General features: G+C 42.4%; 1 protein-coding gene across 4 annotated transcripts in view; it reads left to right on the plus strand.

The window, feature by feature from the left end:
- Window positions 1-19,089, plus strand: part of LOC101736649 (nephrin) — a 257,615-nt gene that overhangs the window by 219,140 nt on the left and 19,386 nt on the right. For all 4 annotated transcript variants that reach the window (XR_005246160.2, XM_038019715.2, XM_062675693.1 and 1 more), the window contains exons 12-14: window positions 15,587-15,723; window positions 18,067-18,220; window positions 18,628-18,765. Coding sequence is in view for 3 of the 4 variants with exons in the window: in XM_038019715.2 (XP_037875643.1) it covers window positions 15,587-15,723; window positions 18,067-18,220; window positions 18,628-18,765 (429 nt within the window). In the remaining variant the exon portion in view is untranslated. The remainder of the gene's footprint in view (window positions 1-15,586; window positions 15,724-18,066; window positions 18,221-18,627; window positions 18,766-19,089) is intronic.

A 19,089-nucleotide genomic window follows, 5' to 3' on the forward strand; every position in this document is an offset into this window, starting at 1 on the left:
CTTTGACTGTCCCTAATATTAATTAGCAATATATTATACTTTCATTAGAAAGTATCTATACATATAAATAAAATTGGAGTGTCTGTTTGAAATATTGAAATAACCGCTTTTTACTACATGCATTTGAATATGCGATATTGCAAGTCCGCACGGGTAGGCAGGTACCACCACCCTGCCTGCTTATTTGTGCCGTGAGGCAGTAATGCGTTTCGGTTTGAAGGGTGGGGCAGCCGTTGTACTGAACTAAGACCTTAGAACAGGTAGGTGGTTGTAGATGTCTATGGGTTCCGGTAACCACTTAACACCAGGTGGACCGTGAGCTCGTCCACCCGTCTAAGCAATAATAAAATATATATACATAAACACTAAACCCTCCAACCTGATGGAAACCTACCAGTGGTCAGCATCCACATTGCCCCGATTCTAACAATGCGTCTTATTTACACAAAACGAAGACAATTTTGCAGATTCTCCTCTAAGCATATGCCTTGAGAGCTGTATCGTCGCTTTCCGTTACACAGAATCGCTATCTGATACTCATTAATCATTGTTAAGGTTGCGGACTCGGTGATAGCGTACAGGAAGCTTTAGTATCATGCAACAGACGTTGAAATGGTTATTTGTTTTGAAAATGTTTTAGTAAAGACATCAACTTGAATACATTGATTGAGGTACTATTGCTACTTTTTTTTTTTTTTAATTTCTTTGCAGGCAGACGAGCATATGGCCCACCTGATGGTAAGTGGTCACCGTCGCTCATGGACGTCAGCAATGCCAGGGGCAGAACCAAGCCGCTGCCTACCATACCTTTCCACTTCATTATTAGCTATTTTATAATCTTACTAGCTTTTGCTCGCGACTCCGTCCGCGTGGAATAGTTACTTTGGCATAACGCTAAATTTTACCCCCACTGCATTTACGTAGAAAGTGAAAATATTTTTGAATTATAGAATGTTAAGGAGCTATTTAAAATTTTATTGAGAACATTCTATATTGGTATTTTGAAACATTCTTTATTGCTGCTGCACTTGTATTGGTCTTGCCGTGATGTTATATAGCCTATAGCCTTCCTCAATAAGTGGGCTATCTAATACAGAAAGATTTTTTCCAATCGGACCAGAAGTTCCTGAGATTAGCGCGTTCAAACAAACAAACTCTTCAGCTTTATAATATTAGTATAGATTAGTATAGATAAGCTTGTACATCATTTCTGTCATAAGTACGCGAGTCAACGTCAACAAAGAGATCATGCGTTCTTGTTGGCGTAGAAAAATAATTATTTAAATTAAACTAGAGGTCCCGCAGTAGTCGAAATTCGACTATAATTTATTGGAATTGTAAGTTTGTACACTATTATGATTGTATTTTATACTTCTATAATCACAAATTTCGCCAAGACTACACTATAAAAAATATTAACAAAAACAAACAATATTTAATCTATTCTCAATTTGACAACAGACGTCAAGAACAAAAGTTTGACAATAAATAGTATGCATGCGTGTGTGCGTCAAATACATGGTATGTAGTGTGTGTAATGTTTTCTTTATTGATTTAATGTATCTTTTCTGCATTATTTAAAAAAAAATATTAGCATTGTGCACTTCTTCTCTATATTCTCTATAAGTGTGGAAAATTTCATACTCCTCCGTCCGCGCAATTTTCGTAAAAAAGGATACAAAGTTTTTTCTTCACGTATTAATATATAGATTGGGAATTTGGTGCTATAACTCAGTACATGAAAATCGCCTATAAAAACGCTAAACGCCCATCACTGAAACTGACCTTATCCCGTATCTTAAGTGACGTAGCATGAATCTTTCAAACGTCTTTTTGAATAAAACTTCTTCTAGACTCCAAAATGATAATAAGAATATTTTTTTTATATATTTTTTTTTGTTTGTGCTCAAATGAATAGGGGGAGCTTATTGAAGAAAAGAAAGAAAGTTTAATCTCGCGTTTAAAAAAACTGATAGCCTTTCACGGTTGGTGGCGCTTTAAGTGACAGTTTTTTGTCCCCAGCTTCTGGAACTTTGGCCAATTTTAAATAGTCTTCTTTTTGATGTACAGATAATCTCGTTATGAATCTTGTGTTAGCGGGACCTATAGACATCGTAGCTCCACCAGCTTGCGAGTCAAAATCTCAATTGCCTCTTTTAACTCATCCATACTATCTGGAACCGCTGCGTTCATCGACAGTGCATTTCCAGAGGCCTTTTTTGCCACGTACCATCCGGCTATGGAATGAGCTCCCCTCCACGGTGTTTCCCGAGCGCTATGACATGTCCTTCTTTAAAAGAGGCTTGTGGAGAGTATTAAGCGGTAGGCAGCGGTCTGGCTCTGCCCCTGGCATTGCTGAGGTCCATGGGCAACGGTAACTACTCACTATCAGGTGAGCCGTATGCTCGTCTGCCTACAAGGGCAATAAAAAAAAAAAACTGCTGTCCTTCAAGCTGACTGATTCACGAAAGGAACAAAGAGTATTTTGGTTCCTATACGTGCGGGCTTGAAATAGACCCTAATCAAAGTAGATTTCGGTGGTCGCAATACGCCGCTAAAGCAATCAGAGAACGTTGCTGCCAATTTTTTCGGTGAATCACTTGACCCCTACTGGAAGATAGAATAATTTTATTGGCAGACACCTGACAGCCAAATTGTTGATACAAGATATTTTAAGAGGCATATACCCTTGTAAATAGGCAGACAGATCAGTATCAGCATAGAATTTTTCGATCCAACTAGTGGTCCCGCAGTAGTCAAAATTCGACTATAATTAATTAAAATTAAAAGTTTGAACATTATGAAGGTTCTATTGTCAAAGACTATTTATTATACTTCTATAATCATAAATTTTGCCAAAACTACTGACTACATAAACAATATTAACCTATTCTCAATTTGACCACAGACTTTAAACAATAACAAAAGCTTGTCAATAAACAAATAGTATGCATGCGTGTGTGTGTCAAATACATGGTAGTGTGTGTAATGTTTTTTTATTGATTTAACGTACTATTAAAGCATAATTAAAAAAAAATTAGCATTCTGCACTCCTTCTCTATAAGTGTGGGAAATTTCATACTCCGCCGTCCGCGCCATTTTCTTAAAAAGGCGTACAAAGTTTTTGCTTCACGTATTAATACATAGATACTTCTTAGGTGTACAAAAAGGTTGTGATACAAAACTACGCTCACAGAATTGGATTTTCTGAAGAAATTTAAGCAGAATCTCATCAAACTTATGCAACGCAATATCTCACATCTCTTTCTCTACTCAACCCTCGTTAAGTGTGTATTATAGCGATATTTTCTTCAAGCATCGGAACTAGGGTTGCCGCGTAAGGTCACGTTTTGCTCGTTAATGTAATGAGGGCAACGCAGCTTGAATTAATTGATGATGGCCATGCCAGCCCTCCAGGTGTAATACTTTTGAGTGCTTCAATGAAGAGCTAGGTCAAAGGCAGATATATTTTAATACGCTTTTATTAGCTTCAGACGTATGTATGCTTGTAACGGAATCTTTGGACATGATTTTGACCCCCTTCAAAACGTCGGATTAATTCGAAATTTGGTATACTTATTAAGGACCGATGACAATACAATATTAAAAAAAAAAGTTGAACACAAAAAAAAATTAAAAAAATTGAAATTCAATGAAACAAACATAAAAATATAATAGTTTAAAAAAACTTACAAAATACGCTTTTATAGAAAATCCAACTAAAGAATAGATAATAAATTTTAATTAATTTGAATTAAAAGTAGTGTAAGAAAAAATGATTTTATTGTAAAAAAAGCGTGTAGTTATAAATATTTTATGAACAGATATGAGTAGAAGGGTTATTTTGTTAACATCCTGAAAAGCAAAGCCAGAGCTAGCAAGAGCTAGGGTCAAAGGCAGATATGTTTTTTAAACAGGCTTGTACCGGCTTTTACGGTCTTGTTTTTAGCTTCGATCGCGAATGCAGTTTGTCGCTTAGAAGCATCGGTTAGATGGAATCGCGACCACTTTATTGCAAGTTCCTGTCAAAATATCGCAATATTAAAACTAGGATATTTTAATCTGACCCAAGAGACTTATATCTCTCGGATAAATGTGCATTTTTGTTATTGCTTAGATGGGTGGACGAACAGCCCACCTGGTATTAAGTGGTTACTGGAGCCCATAGACATCTACAACGTAAATGCGCCACCCATCTTGAGATATAAGTTCTAAGATCTCAGTATAGTTACAACGGCTGCCCCACCCTTCAAACCGAAATGCATTACTGCTTCACGGCAGAAATAGGCATGGCGGTGGTACCTACCCGCGCGGACTCACAACAGGTCCTACCACCAGTAATTACGCAAATTATAATTTTGCGGGTTTCACTTTTATTACACGATGTTATTCCTTCACCGTGGAAGTCAATCGTGAACATTTGTTGAGTACGTATTTCATTAGAAAATTTGGTACCCGCCTGCGGGATTCGAACACCGGTGCATCGCTTCAACACGAATGCACCGGACGTCTTATCTTTTAGGCCACGACGACTTCGAATCTGACCCGAGAGACTTATATCTCACGGATAAATATGCATTTTTTTTATTGCTTAGATGGGTGGACGAGCTCACAGCCCGCCTGGTGTTAATGGTTACTGGAGCCCATAGACATCCACAACGTAAATGCGCCACCCAATTTGAGGACTCACAAGAGGTCCTACCACCAGTAATAAGTTGTTGCTGCTAAATGCTTCTAGAAAAAAAAAACAACTTGCAAAATCACTAGCCTATGTTCGTCCATTTACGGTTCTGTGCAGAAGAATTTTCATTTTTTATGTTTATTCCCCTCGTTAAACTAAATTTCAATATCAGATTTTAGACAGATACGCTCGCAAATTTTGAAACTTATAATTGCTTTACTAAGTCTATAAAGAAACTTAGATTTAACTTCTGTTGAAAGTAAGCAATTGAATTTTTTATTATATTATTTTTTTATTGATGAAATTTTCAGGCGACTTCTTAGAGTGTTTGTTTTTAGTATATACAGAGTGTCTCAAAAAGAATAGATAATCCTGAAACACCCCATAGTAGAGGTATTGGTGTTACAAAAAAAAATTGAAAAAAATTCTCAGGTAGTACCCAAATCACGTATTTAAAAAAAAGTTGATATTTTCTATTCTGCTGTGTGTTTCTGGAATATACAACAGCTACAAATAAATGAAATCCACAGGCTTTTTGGTGTTATAATATTCTACATGGACTATACTAAGGAAAATGCAGGAAATCGTGTCGTATAAATAAATTGCTGTTCGTTAGTCTCGCTAAAAAAAAATCTTCGGTAGTATCTAAATTAAAAATAAAGAAAAAATACCAAATTTCATGATTAAAATTTAAGTTCAGTTTAACTTTTATAAAAAACTAGCTGACCCGGTAGACTTCGTAGTGCCTCAATCGATAAATAAAAAACCTAAACTTTTGTATAAAACAAATAAAAGGAATCCGCCCGACGAGGGAATCAAAGGAAACACAAAATTGTTATTTTTATTTAATTTTGAACATTTTCATTCATTTATCTGCCTTTTAAAATTTCTCTGGACTTCCACAAATAATTCAAGACCAAAATTAGCAAATCGGTCCAGCCGTTCTCGAGTTTTAGCGAGACTAACGAACAGCAATTCTTTTTTATATATATAGATAGATAGATATAGATCAGTATCAACAATTCGATGTTTTTAATTGAACATCAATTATGTTTACCACATTCAAATATCTGACGAAGTTTTTTTTGTCACGCTAATATTGTGTTCGAAATTTTACATGATTCTCCCGTAAACTAACAAAAACTAGTGGTCCCGCAGTAGTCGAAATTCGACTATAATTATAATTAATTGAAATTGTAAGTCTGTACACTACTATGATTCTATTTTCAAAGACCATTATAATTCTATAATCACAAATTTCGCCAAGACTACATTATAGAAAAATATTAATAAAGACAAACAATATTTAATCTATTCTCAATTTGACCACAGACGTCAAGAACAAACTTTGACAATAATTGTATAGTATGCATGCGTGTGTGTATCAAATACATAGTACCTAGTGTGTGTAATGTTTCTTTTTTTGGATTTAATGTATTTTTAGGCATAATTTAAAAAAATATTAGCATTCTGCACTCCTTCTGCCTCTCTATATTCTCTACAAGTGTGGGAAATTTCATACTCCTCCGTCCGCGCAATTTTCGTAAAAAGGGATACAAAGTTTTTCCTTCACGTATTAATATAGAGATGTCGCTCAAACCAAATAGGCTTTAACCAATCTATATATTGATGTGATTACTTATGAATCATCACGTGACCTCACATTCACAGCTTCCAATACGTTGCGTACAGATGTATTATAAAAAAATGGATGCGACGAAATGTTGGAAGGAAAGTAAGATATAAACAGTCGTATAGGGCATGCGAATTACGTACACATGCCAAGCGCGCCTGTCCCTTGAATTTTGATTGTAAACGCTGGGGCCATTCGAGCAGCGATTTTTAAGAGCGATGCTAAGGAAGAGAGAGAGAGAGAGAGATAGAATACACTTTATTGCACACAAAACACAATTAAGAAAAAAAACAGTCAACAATCAGATGCATTTGTACAATAGGCGTTTTTACCGCTAAAAGCGATCTCATCCAGACAACCGTTTAATTTACAGAAATTCGAGAAAAGATAAAGATATAGCAGTTATGTTGCTGTGTATTATTGGCAATATATTATTATAGATGATAGATTATATAAGGCTATAATCTAAAGACATAATAAGGATATAATATTAAGCGTTTGTACTGAAGTTCGTAAACTTGTTCTCATTTGCATTGAGATAACAGCCATCTTTCCCTACATACCGTAAGTGAGCCTTTTGCGTCGCATCATCAGGGTGGTAAAACTAAATATATCTGATAATAGCGTTACAACCAATATTCAACAACGGATTTAAAGCTATTTTTTATAAAGGTATGTTTCATTCAAAGGCATATATATCTTACGAATACGACATATATACTTACAAACGACTGATGTCATTCATACCAGCGACACGTAAAGATCACAACCTATCGCCTTTTTTATTGCTTAGGCGGGTGGACGAGCTCACGGCCCACCTGGTATTAAGTGGTTACTGGAGCCCATAGACATCAACAAAGTAAATGCCGCCTACCAACTTAAGACATGAGTTCTAAGGTCTCAGTTTTTACAGTACAACAGCTGCCTCATTCTTCAAACCGAAACTAGAATTAGAATTAGAAATAGGTACAGTGGTTGTAGCTACTCGTGCGGACTCACAAGTCGTTGTACTACCGGTAAAACGTACTTCGTTACTTATACATATTTATCGAATACATAATCGATAAGCATAAGTCCGACTATCGATACGCTGTACCGACCGCTATCTCTTATGAGCTCGCCCGCTTAATGGCCCGGTCTGAAAGGGAACGTGCCGCGAATAAGGCTGGATAGATCGCTGATATCCTAAGCTGTATTTATTGGACAAATCACTGCTGATCAAACTGGAACCCTGATCAAACTGGAACCATCTCAAAGAGAATAGGATACAACGCGAATTTTGAGTTTGCGACAGAACTCGCATCGAACGAATCAATGTTGAGATTTTTGGAAAGACGACGGCCATATATTTTTTAATTTTTTTATTGCATAGTTGAGTGGACGAACTCGCAGCCCATAGAGATATAAGTTCTAAGGTCTCAGTATAGTTACAACGGCTGCCCCACCCTTCAAACCGAAACGCATTACTGCTTCACGGCTAAAATAGGCAGGGTGGTGGTACCTACCCGTGCGGACTCACAAGAGGTCCTACCACCAGTAATTACATAAACTATATTTTTTGCATATTTTATTTTTATTACACGATGTTATTCCTTCACCGTGGAAATCGATCGCGAACATTTGTGAAGTACGTATTTCATTAGAAAAATTGGTACTCGCCTGGGATTCGAACACCGGTGCATCGCTCAACACTAATGCACCGGACATCTTATCCTTTAGGCCACCACGACAATAACATCGTCCATAATCATCAGCCCACAAACAACCATCGCTGGTCATTTTCTTCACTTTTTGGGGAATCGACAAAGAGAAAATCGGTAGAGCGATATTTTGAATGTAATTTTTTGGAACTTGTAGAAATGCACGCTTATCGCTTTTTTTTTCTTACCTATTCTAGTAACCTCAAGGGGTTGTACTAGATTCACAGAGCGAGTAGGTGAGCTCACGGGGCTCTACCTTGACGACGTTGCTAACATTAACCCTAGCAAGAGTAGTGCTTCGCAGAATCTACCACCGGATCGAAAACACGACCCACTAAGAAGATCCGGCGAGAAACTCAGTGGGCTGTGTCTGTAGGTTAATGTACTCGCCGAACCCTTCATAGCAAGCGATGGGTTCGACGAGAACGGTGACCGGTGCCCGAGGTACCTAAAAGCAGTTAGTGGATCGGAAGGATTCGAAATGACGTGTAACTTATCTCAAAGATGTCTCTAGCACGACTCAGACGTCTGCCTGGTCTTGCGTTGTAGCTACGGCTACACATAAAACACTTAAAAATTCATTTGTTTTTCAAGGAATAATTACACATGGCTTACGTTAATGTTTTATGAGATAAATTAATGTAAAATCCTTCTTATAATTAAACTATTTTTTATAACTATTACCAAGAAAACAAAATATTCGAAATAACAGAATAAGGATTTAAATAAGCAAATAGGTAAGAGCGTGGTGGATCAAAGAATTATGATTGACAAAATATTTCGAATCGCTATCCCTGACTTCAGTTTTTCTCTGTAGTGTTGCGCGGTTAACATAGAACACTCACGTGACCACTTCCACTGGGCAGGCCCACAGTAGACAACGAAATGTTTATAGATTTATAAACAGATTTATCTCACAAGCTCCCACTCAAAAGAAAAACAAAAGCTACATTTAAGTGGCACACAGAAGGGAGGAGCCACAAAAAAGCTCAGCAATATCACACAAAGCTCAACGATTTGCGTGCTTTAAAAGGAAACCTTGTCGTGCGTTGAACTCGATTGTGAAATTACATGTTTTTCAGCAATCACCCATCTAAGCAATAAAAAAAAATAAAAAAATATCAAATGTATTTTCATAGACAGTATAATTTTTGAGATTCCGTAGCATCTTTTTTTCTTTGGATGGGTGGACGAGTTCACAACCCACCTGGTGTTAAGTGGTTACTGGAGCCCATAGACATCTACGACGTAAATGTGCCACCCACCTTGAGATAAGTTCTAAGGTCTCAGTATAGTAACAACGGCTGCCCCACTCTTAAAACCAAACACATGACTGCTTCACGTCTGAAATAGGCAAGGTGGTGGTGAGGCCTACCCGTGAGGCTCAAAAGAGCTCCTACCACCAGTAATCCTTTCAGTTTGCGGTAGCTTTAAATGTAAAAAGTATACCCAGCCTTGTGACTAATAACTTAAACGCCAGTGTGACTCGCTGCAAATTAATGGTACTGAAAAACACCGGTGTACTAAGTGCGATCTTAACGTTTTCGATTTTTTTTTTTTTTTTTTTTTTTTTTTTCCTACCTATGCTGATAGCCTTGAGAGGCTATTTCAGCTTCGCCCTAACGTTAGTAGGTGAGCTCGCGGGGCTCAACCGGAGAGTTGCTAACACTGACCCTAGCAAGAGCAGTGCTTCGCAGAATCTACCACCGGATCGGAAACGCGACCCACTGAGAAGATCCGGCGAGAAACTCAGTGGGCTGTGTCTATGGGTTAGTTCGCTCGTCGAGCCCTTCGTCGCAAGCGACGGGTTCGACGAGGACGGTGACCGGTGCTTGTGGTGCCTAAAAGCACCGTTAATGGATCAGGAGGATCCGTAATGACGTGCTTTGGGCGACGTCGACGGTTTACCATTCGGTCTACTGGGTCGGGTATGTAATTTCCAGCGGCTACGATGAGAGGGTTCTCATGTCGTGCCGCCTTCTCAAAATGGCGCAGCGATGCCGACTGTAGATACTTACTAAGAGAGTCGAGCTCCAGGTCATCGTGGAGATCCACATTCCTAAGGAACCATGGCGCTCCGACGGCTATCCTGCAGAATCGTGATTGAATAACCTGAAGGGATTTCAAGTGGGTGCGGGCTGAGTGAGCGAACACTACGCTTGCATACGTCATGACGGGGCGTATACAAGTTTTGTAGAGAGTTACCTTATTGCGGAGGGACAGTTTGCTTCGACTACAAAGCATTGGATAGAGTCGTCCTAGAATAAACGCGGCGCGGTCGCGTACCGTTTTTATATGGGGACGGAATGTCATCCCTCTGTCGAGGGTGACGCCTAGATATTTGACCTTCGAGACCCACGGTATGGGCTGGCCAAAGAAAGTGATGGGACTAACGGCGGAGGTGTTTGCGCGCCTACTACGGAGTGGGATGCTCGAAGTGATGTTCGGAGGGCGACCCCTTTTGAAGAGCACCGCTGCGCTTTTCGTGGGGTTGATGTCTATTCGCCACTTCCGGAACCACTGTCCCATGGTGGCTACTGCGATCTGGAGTCGCCGATGAAGCAGCGACATCTTCCTACACGAGTAGTAGATAGCCGTGTCATCGGCGAAGAGCGCTAGATGGGTCTCCGGAGACCGGGGTATATCATTGATATACAAACTAAATAATAACGGGGAGAGCGCGGAGCCTTGCGGGACTCCGGCAGTCAGTTGACGGGGACGAGAACGAGTTCCCTCTACTCGATATCGAAACGAACGGTTCGACAAGAAGTCTCGTATGATGAGCACGAGTCTGTCTGGCACTCCCATGTTGTACAGTTTGTAAATTAAACCGTTGTGCCAGACTTTGTCGAACGCCTTCGCGATGTCGAAGAAGAGGGCGCCTATTTAGTCCTATCAGAATGTGCTCCGTGAGGCGGTGCACTTGTTGTACGCACGAGTGTTTTGAGCGGAATCCGAACTGTTCGTCTATGAGAATTTTGTTCGCGGTAACAAAATCCCAGAGGCGTTTCCTAAGGAGACGTTCGTAAATTTTTCCTATCGTCGAGAGGAGACTAATCGGACGGTAACTAGAAGTTTCGTTTCTCGGTTTGCCCGGCTTATGTATACCGATAACGTCCGCTTCTTTCCACATCGCGGGAAAGATGCAGTGCGTCATAGCGGCATTTAAAATTGTAGCCAACATTGCTATCAGTTGGACTGGCAAAAATTTTAGCGCGCGGTTGTGGATGCCGTCGGAGCCTGGTGCCTTCCTAGGTTGGAGGTTGTGGATCGCGTCTCTAACTTCGTCAGTGGTAATGGGGGGTAACGCGTCCGAGGGCGGCAGGGAAGCTCTGCGCTCGACCTCCCTGTCGACTAACTCGGTGTGTTCGGGGTCCGCGTGTTGAGTGCTGGTGGTGCACTGCTCTTGCAGTGCATCGGCCAGCAGCTCAGCCTTGTCATCGTCATCGAATGCCGGTGGTTGGCCTGAAGGGCGTAAGAGGGGAGGCATAGTAGCGGTAGTTTCGGATTTGAGAGTCCTAGCTAGTCGCCAGTATGCTTGGTGGGAGGGCGCGAGTTGTTCTAAATAACTATGCCAATTATCGTTACGCGCGTCGCTTAAGCGGGAGTGGACTTCGCGTTGTAGACGACGCATCTGAATCCGGTTTGAATGCGTGGGAAGACGATCGTAGGCCCGGATTGCCGCGTTCCTAACTCTTAAGAGATTCCTAAGATCGGGGGACAGTCTGATGCGGTGGAAGCTGTCCTCCACATCGACTTCTTTTGAAGATCTAATGATCGCGGAAGAGATGTGATCGGTAATGATGTTTATTCGACGGTGTCCTCGGGGGATGGATTCGAATCCGGGCCGTAAGGGAGGATTGGCGGAGCGGCGTCGGCTAGGCACGTGCCCAGCTTATTCCAATCCACCATGGTCCTCGTAACAGTGACTGGGTTGTGAGGGCGACCGAGCTGCATAACGACAGGTCGGTGGTCTGAGTCGAGCTCTGACATTGCTTCGATGGAACGCAAGCGCAGAGTTACGTTCCTAAGCAATGCCAGGTCTATAGTGCTCGGACGGAGCGCGATGTTATACGGATAACATGTTGGAGTTGGGGGACCGACTATTTCAAAGGTGAGGTCGTCTATAAACGCGTCGAGACGCCTACCGTTAACGTTTGTACGATGGCAGTTCCACCTAGTGTGGTGGCAATTTAAATCGCCTGCCAGGATGACGGAGTCTCCCATGCCGAACAGTGACTCGATGTCACTGCTCAGGAGGGGCTTGTCCGGGGGGAGATAAACGGATGCGATGACGATCGGCTGGTGTCCCGTCAGCGAGATACGGCACACTGACGCCTCGATATGTAAGAGCGAGGGAGTATCGAGAGGGACAACGTGCAGGGCCCGTCTATAGTAAATGGCAGTCCCGCCTTTGGAGGCGGTGAGTCTGTCATTCCTAACCATGACGTAGTTCGCGACTTTCGGGTCGCGACGCGAGGGCTTCAGACAGGTCTCCTGCACTAACAAGATATCTATAAGATTGTCGCGGAGGAATTCGAAAATTTGATCGCGTTGCCGCGCGAGTCCGTTAGCATTGTAGAATGCTAACGTAAGGGAATACGGTTTTTCTCTACCTTTTTGCGCCATTGATTACCGGTAAAGATTTTATAACGTACGCGACACGGACTCGTAAACGTCCATGTGATCGAAAGCGGCCGCGAGCCGCTGTTCGGGGGTTACCGACCTACGGATAGCGTCAGCGAACGATCGCAGACGGTCGAAGTTCACCGCGGTGACGAAGTCGCGCACGAGCGCGAAGTCGTTGGCGGCAGAGGGTTGCGGGGGACGGAACGCGGGCGCGGGGCGAGGTGCGAGCAGGGGCTGGGGCGCGGGGCGTGTCACGAGCGGGGGCGGGGGTGCGGTTTCCGTTCCCGCCTTCGTATACGGCAGCGGTTTTTTCCACGCCGAGACCGTGGGAACTGCAGCCGGCACGAAGGCGGGTTTCGGCACTGAAGGTGCCGAAGTCTTTGGGCCGACGGTTCGCGGAGCCGGGTGGGTTGGACGTTTTCGCGGAGCCCTAGGACATCCACGGTAGTTCGCGGGGTGCCCTTGCTTAAGACATAGGACACAGCTTGGAGGTTCGGTCGCGGTTTCCCTAACACGCGAGCAATCTAATGTGGCGTGGTCGCCGAGGCACTTTACGCAGCGGGGGCGCGCGTGGCAATTACGAGCCGAGTGGCCGTAAAGCTGGCATCTGTAGCACTGCCCGGGAGTGCCACGTTTATGGGGGGCTTCGATGGAGACCCCGGATAGGCCGCAAACTGTCGAGAGGCATGAGATTTTCTTTTTTGCCTCCGGGGTTGGCTCCAACGCGACGAGTATCATGTTGTAGGGCTGCTTGCCCCGCCCACTGTGCATCCGATGCACACTAACTATAGGGAGTGCCTGAGCGATCAGGTCCTCCTTAACGTAGTCTATGTCCAACTCCTTGGGGACTCCGCGTATTACTACGCGGAGCTCGCGGTCCTCCTGAAGAGCATAGGTGTGGAAACCTATGTTCTCCTTTCGGAGGTATGAAGAGAGGGCCCTATGGTCGCCCGGCGTTACGACCTTTATCTGAATTCCATGCGCGACGTTACGCGCATGGGTGTAGTTAATTTTGTTTGCCTGAAGGGCCTGGGATACTCGATTCCACGCTGTCTTCTCTTGAAGTATCAGCGGGGGCGGGGCAGCTACTTTAGGAGCGGGCGCGGGCTTGGGATGCGGCGGCGGGGTTACGCGGCGAGCGGAGTCCGACTCCGGTGTCACGACTACCTGCGGGCGGGAGGCGGTCGCGGATTTTGTCTGTTTCGTCGTGGAGCTCCGGGACTCCACGGCGCGAGTACGCTTTTTACCGCGCGTTACGGTTTGGAACCCATCCGAAGTTCCAGGCTGAGGGCTTGACGCGGATTCGAAATCCATCTCCGATTCGGTATCGGAGCCTGAACTCGAAACGATCGAGGTCGCGACGGACGAAGCGCGCGATGACGTAAACGACGCAGGCGCGGGGGTGGGGGTAGCGCTAGGCGCTTCGTGAGTCGCATCGTCGGGACGTGCGCTCGAACTTAACGCGGCGGCGGGGGGCGCGCGGCGTGCCTCCGAGGCACGGTTGAGAAACGCGGCGACGGACGCGGGGGGAGAGGGATTGCCACGAGAGGCCCTATACCTAACGTACTCGGCCCTAATTGTCGGGTACCTTTCCCGGAGGAACCCGACAAAATCACTGTCACTGATAACACTTTCACTGATTTCTTCCATTTTTCCTGTCTTCTTGCCCGGGGGGGGCGGCCCGGGACTTTTGTTGAACTCGCCGAAAGGCGAGGCCCCGGATAGGATTTGTAACCCCCCTGTGCTGCAGGACAGCAAGGAGCAGGGGGGGGGGAATGCCTATGCCGTGAAAACGGCAATCGGCGGGGAAAAGGAAAGGAACCCGCTCGGGCTGTATAGTGCTACAGCAGGCAGAATCGCGAGCGGGGGTCTAGTCTTGAAAAAGACTGTTGTTTTGGGAAGGGTTAGGAAATCGCTAGCCTGTGATAGTGCCACAGGAAGCCTGATCGTAGCGATTGGTTTTGTCTTGAAAAAGACAGTTGGTAAAGGGTGGGTTCGCGGTTACAACACTTTAGCGCACAAAAATGGACTTCGAGACGCGGATCGCAAGCGACCAACGGATCGGAACGTCCGCACTACCGAATTGTAAGCACGATGTATTCACGGTCACTACACTGTCGAGCACAACTGTGAGTTCAGAGACGCAGCTCGCAAGCGGGCCACGGATCGGAAAGCACGTCCGCGCACGACCGAGTCGTGAGCGAGAATGCGTTTTCGATAGCATAAAAGTTAACTCAAATTTGTATGGAGTTGGAACGTTTGCCTACGTTTGCCGCTAGAGGCGCTGTCCCAACTGTATACAAATATGAGTTAACTTTTACGCTATCGAGAACGTTAAGCTCGCACTAAGCACACCGTACCAGAAGCGAGTGTGAACAAAGTTTCTATTCAATCAGATAATGTACTCCAAAAAAGACAACAGCATTTTTAAACGCAAGATCAATTCCTTCATCCGATCTTCAATCAGATGATATACTCCAAAAAAGACAACAGCATTTTTAAATGCAAGATCAATTCTCCATCAGATCCTCAATCAGATGATGTACTCCAAAAAAGAAAGTGGCATTTTAAATGCAAGATCAATTCTCCATCAGATTTTCAATCAGACGATGTACTCCAAAAAAGACAACAGCATTTTTAAATGCAAGATCAATTCTCCATCAGATCCTCAATCAGATGATGTACTCCAAAAAAGAAAGTGGCATTTTAAATGCAAGATCAATTCTCCATCAGATTTTCAATCAGACGATGTACTCCAAAAAAGACAACAGCATTTTTAAATGCAAGATCAATTCTCCATCAGATCTTCAATCAGATGATATACTCCAAAAAAGACAACAGCATTTTTAAATGCAAGATCAATTCTCCATCAGATCTTCAATCGGACGATGTACTCCAAAAAAGACAGTGGCATTTTTAAATGCATGATCAATTCTCCATCAGATCCACCTTCGGCGCCCATGATAACTGGCTACGTGCCCGGCACAACCCTCGCTGCCGGAACAGTTCAGAAGCTGGCCTGCATCTCGACTGGAGGGAACCCTTTGGCCACTCTCACGTGGTTTAAGAATGACAAAAAGGTAAGTCAGCATGCGCCACTTTGAGAAAGCGGCACGACATGAGAGAACCTCTCGTCGTGGCCGCTGGAAACTACATACCCAATCCTGTAGACCGAATGGTAAACAGTCGACGTCGCCCAAAACACGTCATTACGGATCCTCCCGATCCATTTACGGTGCTTTTAGGTACCACAAGCACCGGTCACCGTCCTTCGTCGCAAGCGACGGGTTCGACGAGCGAATTAACCCACAGACACAGCCCACTGAGTTTCTCGCCGCATCTTCTCAGTGGGTCGCGTTTCCGATCCGGTGGTAGATTCTGCGAAACACTGCTCTTGCTAGGGACATTGTTAGCATCACTCCGGTTTGAGCCCCGTGAGCTCACCTACTAGTTAAGGTTACGCTGAAATAGCCTCTCGAGGCTATCTAGCAAAAAAAAAATAAGTCACTTCACAGTATAATAAATATAAAATGTATTTTCCAGGGTTATGGATGTATATTAAATATATTTATGTATGTGTATGATAAAAATCATACATTTTTTTTTTTTAATAATAAATAACTTCAGTTATCTGGTACCTGTAACACAAGTTCTTTACGAACTTAGCCTGGGACTAGTTAAAGTAGCGTGATTGTTATAAAAAAAAGAAAAAAAAGTCACTGGTAATACGAAGAACTTCAGTCTGGCAAAAAATCAATATGCATATTTTTATTAGTGTTCTACATTGGGTTAGTGATGATAATCACTGACGTCTATAGGTTTAGATAAATTTTGTATATTACATTAACTAGTATCTTGTGACGGTTGGATTAAAAAACGACTTTAAGACAATGGAAATTAAATGTGCTGGTTTTATGTCTCTATTAGAATATAGTCCAAGATGTCTTACCGGTTATTACATGAAGACTTCAAAATTACCTATATTTACATACTAGATATAACGCATATAAATAAGGTCATCAGCGCAAAAGTGGCTTAACCCAATTTTTTTTTTTATATTCAAACTTATATGACGTATAATCGAATTTATTTAAAACCAGCGACCCGCCCTCGCTTCGCTTCGGAAACTGTAATATTCTTGATTTCTCCACTATTTAATGGATGTTAATATACATATAAATCTTCCTCTTCAATCACTCTATCTATTAAAAAAACCCATAAAAATCCGTTACGTAGTTTTAAAGACTTAAGCATACATAGGGATATAGGGACAGAAAAAGCGACTTTGTTTTATACTATGTAGTGATATAATAAATTTTGATGCAAAACCGGCTCCATAGTTTACCCATAGATAACATATAAACAAATTCAAATTCAAGAAAATACAAACCTAATTGCTTCCATACTAACTAGGGTAAGCCACTTTTGCGCTGAAGGCCTCAAATATCCCTTCCACTAACAAAAACACTAAGTGTATAAACCTTTCAGACCGGGGGTTATCATACGATGTTATTCTTTCAGCGTCGAAGTCATTGCTGAACATTTGCTAGACACATAATTACTCAGAAAAACCATACTCAAGATTTTCGTAACGAGTTTCCGTGGCGATGTCTCGAATGAAATTAAAATAACATTTTGCTCGAATAATAATTTTCTCTCGTCTGGAACTCCTATATTTCTAATGTTTCATAAAGTAGCAAATGTGTTTAAAATTGAAGGCGAAATTTTGTACATTAAATTATTATATTCTACGAATCAAACTTATACACGTACGTAGAAATGTCTGTCTAGGTGATATTTTAACCGTTTTTGATATTTTAAAATCATAATTTTAGTGTCTTAAATATTTTAAACAAAAAAATGACAATCATAGAGCAAAAAAAGAAAGAGGTAAAAGAAAAACCAAAAGATGAAACAGAAAAGTCCCTCCCTATGTACACGTTGTAATGGATACATGGAGATATGACCCAATGAGGGTTGATTTTAAGCAAGGGTCAGTTGTACAACTCATACCAAATCCTCATGCAGCATGATAAAAGGCCATACTCTGCTGATCCCACACAACGTAAGAAAAAGACAAGAAGAATTCGAAGAATGAAACTGTAGTGGAGTCTCTTTAGCTCTGCCTAGTTAATGAATGGTTTTAGAGACAGCATGCTTGGTCTGTGGTAATTGATCCTCTTAGACCTCGTGATCCCGGTCCACACATCTCTCTCTGGGGTTAAGTAGTTACTGAAGCTAATACCAACAACATCTTCAGACACTCATCGAAGTCTTAATTGGGTAAAAACTCTCCCCTATCAAGCCTCACAACACGTTATCACTTCGCAGCAGAATTATGCGCAATTTTCGCAACACCAGACGCGCAACTAAATCTCGCTTCTGTTTAAGCAATAGGAGACTTTACAATACATTCTTTACAGATACATTCAACAACTAAGACAACGGACAAAGCGGTGTCAGCAGAGATCTCGATCCTGACCAATGTGACCGACAATCAGGCCCAGTACAGATGTGAGGCCACAAACAGTGCGACTGAGATACCACTCTTTGAAACAGTCACACTAAACGTACACTGTGAGTAAGCTATGCACTCTTCTTTGAGGGTTTTCCTCGCGATCTTCATAGAGCACCCAGAATTTATTACTGCTGGTAGGACCTCTTGTGAGTCCACGCGGGTAGGTATCACCGCCCTGCCTATTTCTGCCGTGTAGCAGTAATGCGTTTCGGTCTGAAGGGTAGGGCAGCTGTTGTAACTATACTGAGATCTAAGAACTTATATCTCAAGGTGGGTGGCACATTTACGTTGTAGATGTCTATGGCATCCAGTAAAAAAAAAATTGCAACCATTACGAAGGGACTGATCTTTAAAGCGAACAAACCTGTAAATACTTTTGTAGATGGATTTTTCGGGCAAGAACGGAACGATGTGGCTTTAGAGGAAGTTAAAGTTTTTGATAATAAATAGAATGTTAATCTGACAGTCGCGCCTGAAGCTGTCAAGGTCCGAGCTGAACCCGACGTGCTTAAGCCGGGAATCGAAGCGACACTGATCTGCGACTCCGCGTCTAGCAACCCGCCTGCCACCCTGTCGTGGTGGCGTGATGGGATCCCAGTTCAAAGTGAGTAAATATTGATAGGAATAGAATACAATCCTTACACTTTTATCTGTCGTTGTATTTCATAAGTTCTAGTAGTGGTAGAAGTATGTACTGTAGTATCACGACCACAGAATGTCTTTTTTTAAGTGTACAAGTAAATTCTGTATTTAAAGAATCAAAATTCAATGAAGGTACACAGTAGCAATAAAGTATATACTTATAATTTTGCCAACGATCCGGAATGCAGTTTCACTACTAAAAAAATCTACAAAGTACTCAGCTTGCTCCCACAACACAAAAACAATAATACACATTTTTTTCTATAAAAAAATTACGAAATTATGA

This window comes from Bombyx mori, chromosome 24 (genome assembly GCF_030269925.1).
Source record: "Bombyx mori chromosome 24, ASM3026992v2".
NCBI lineage: Eukaryota > Metazoa > Arthropoda > Insecta > Lepidoptera > Bombycidae > Bombyx > Bombyx mori.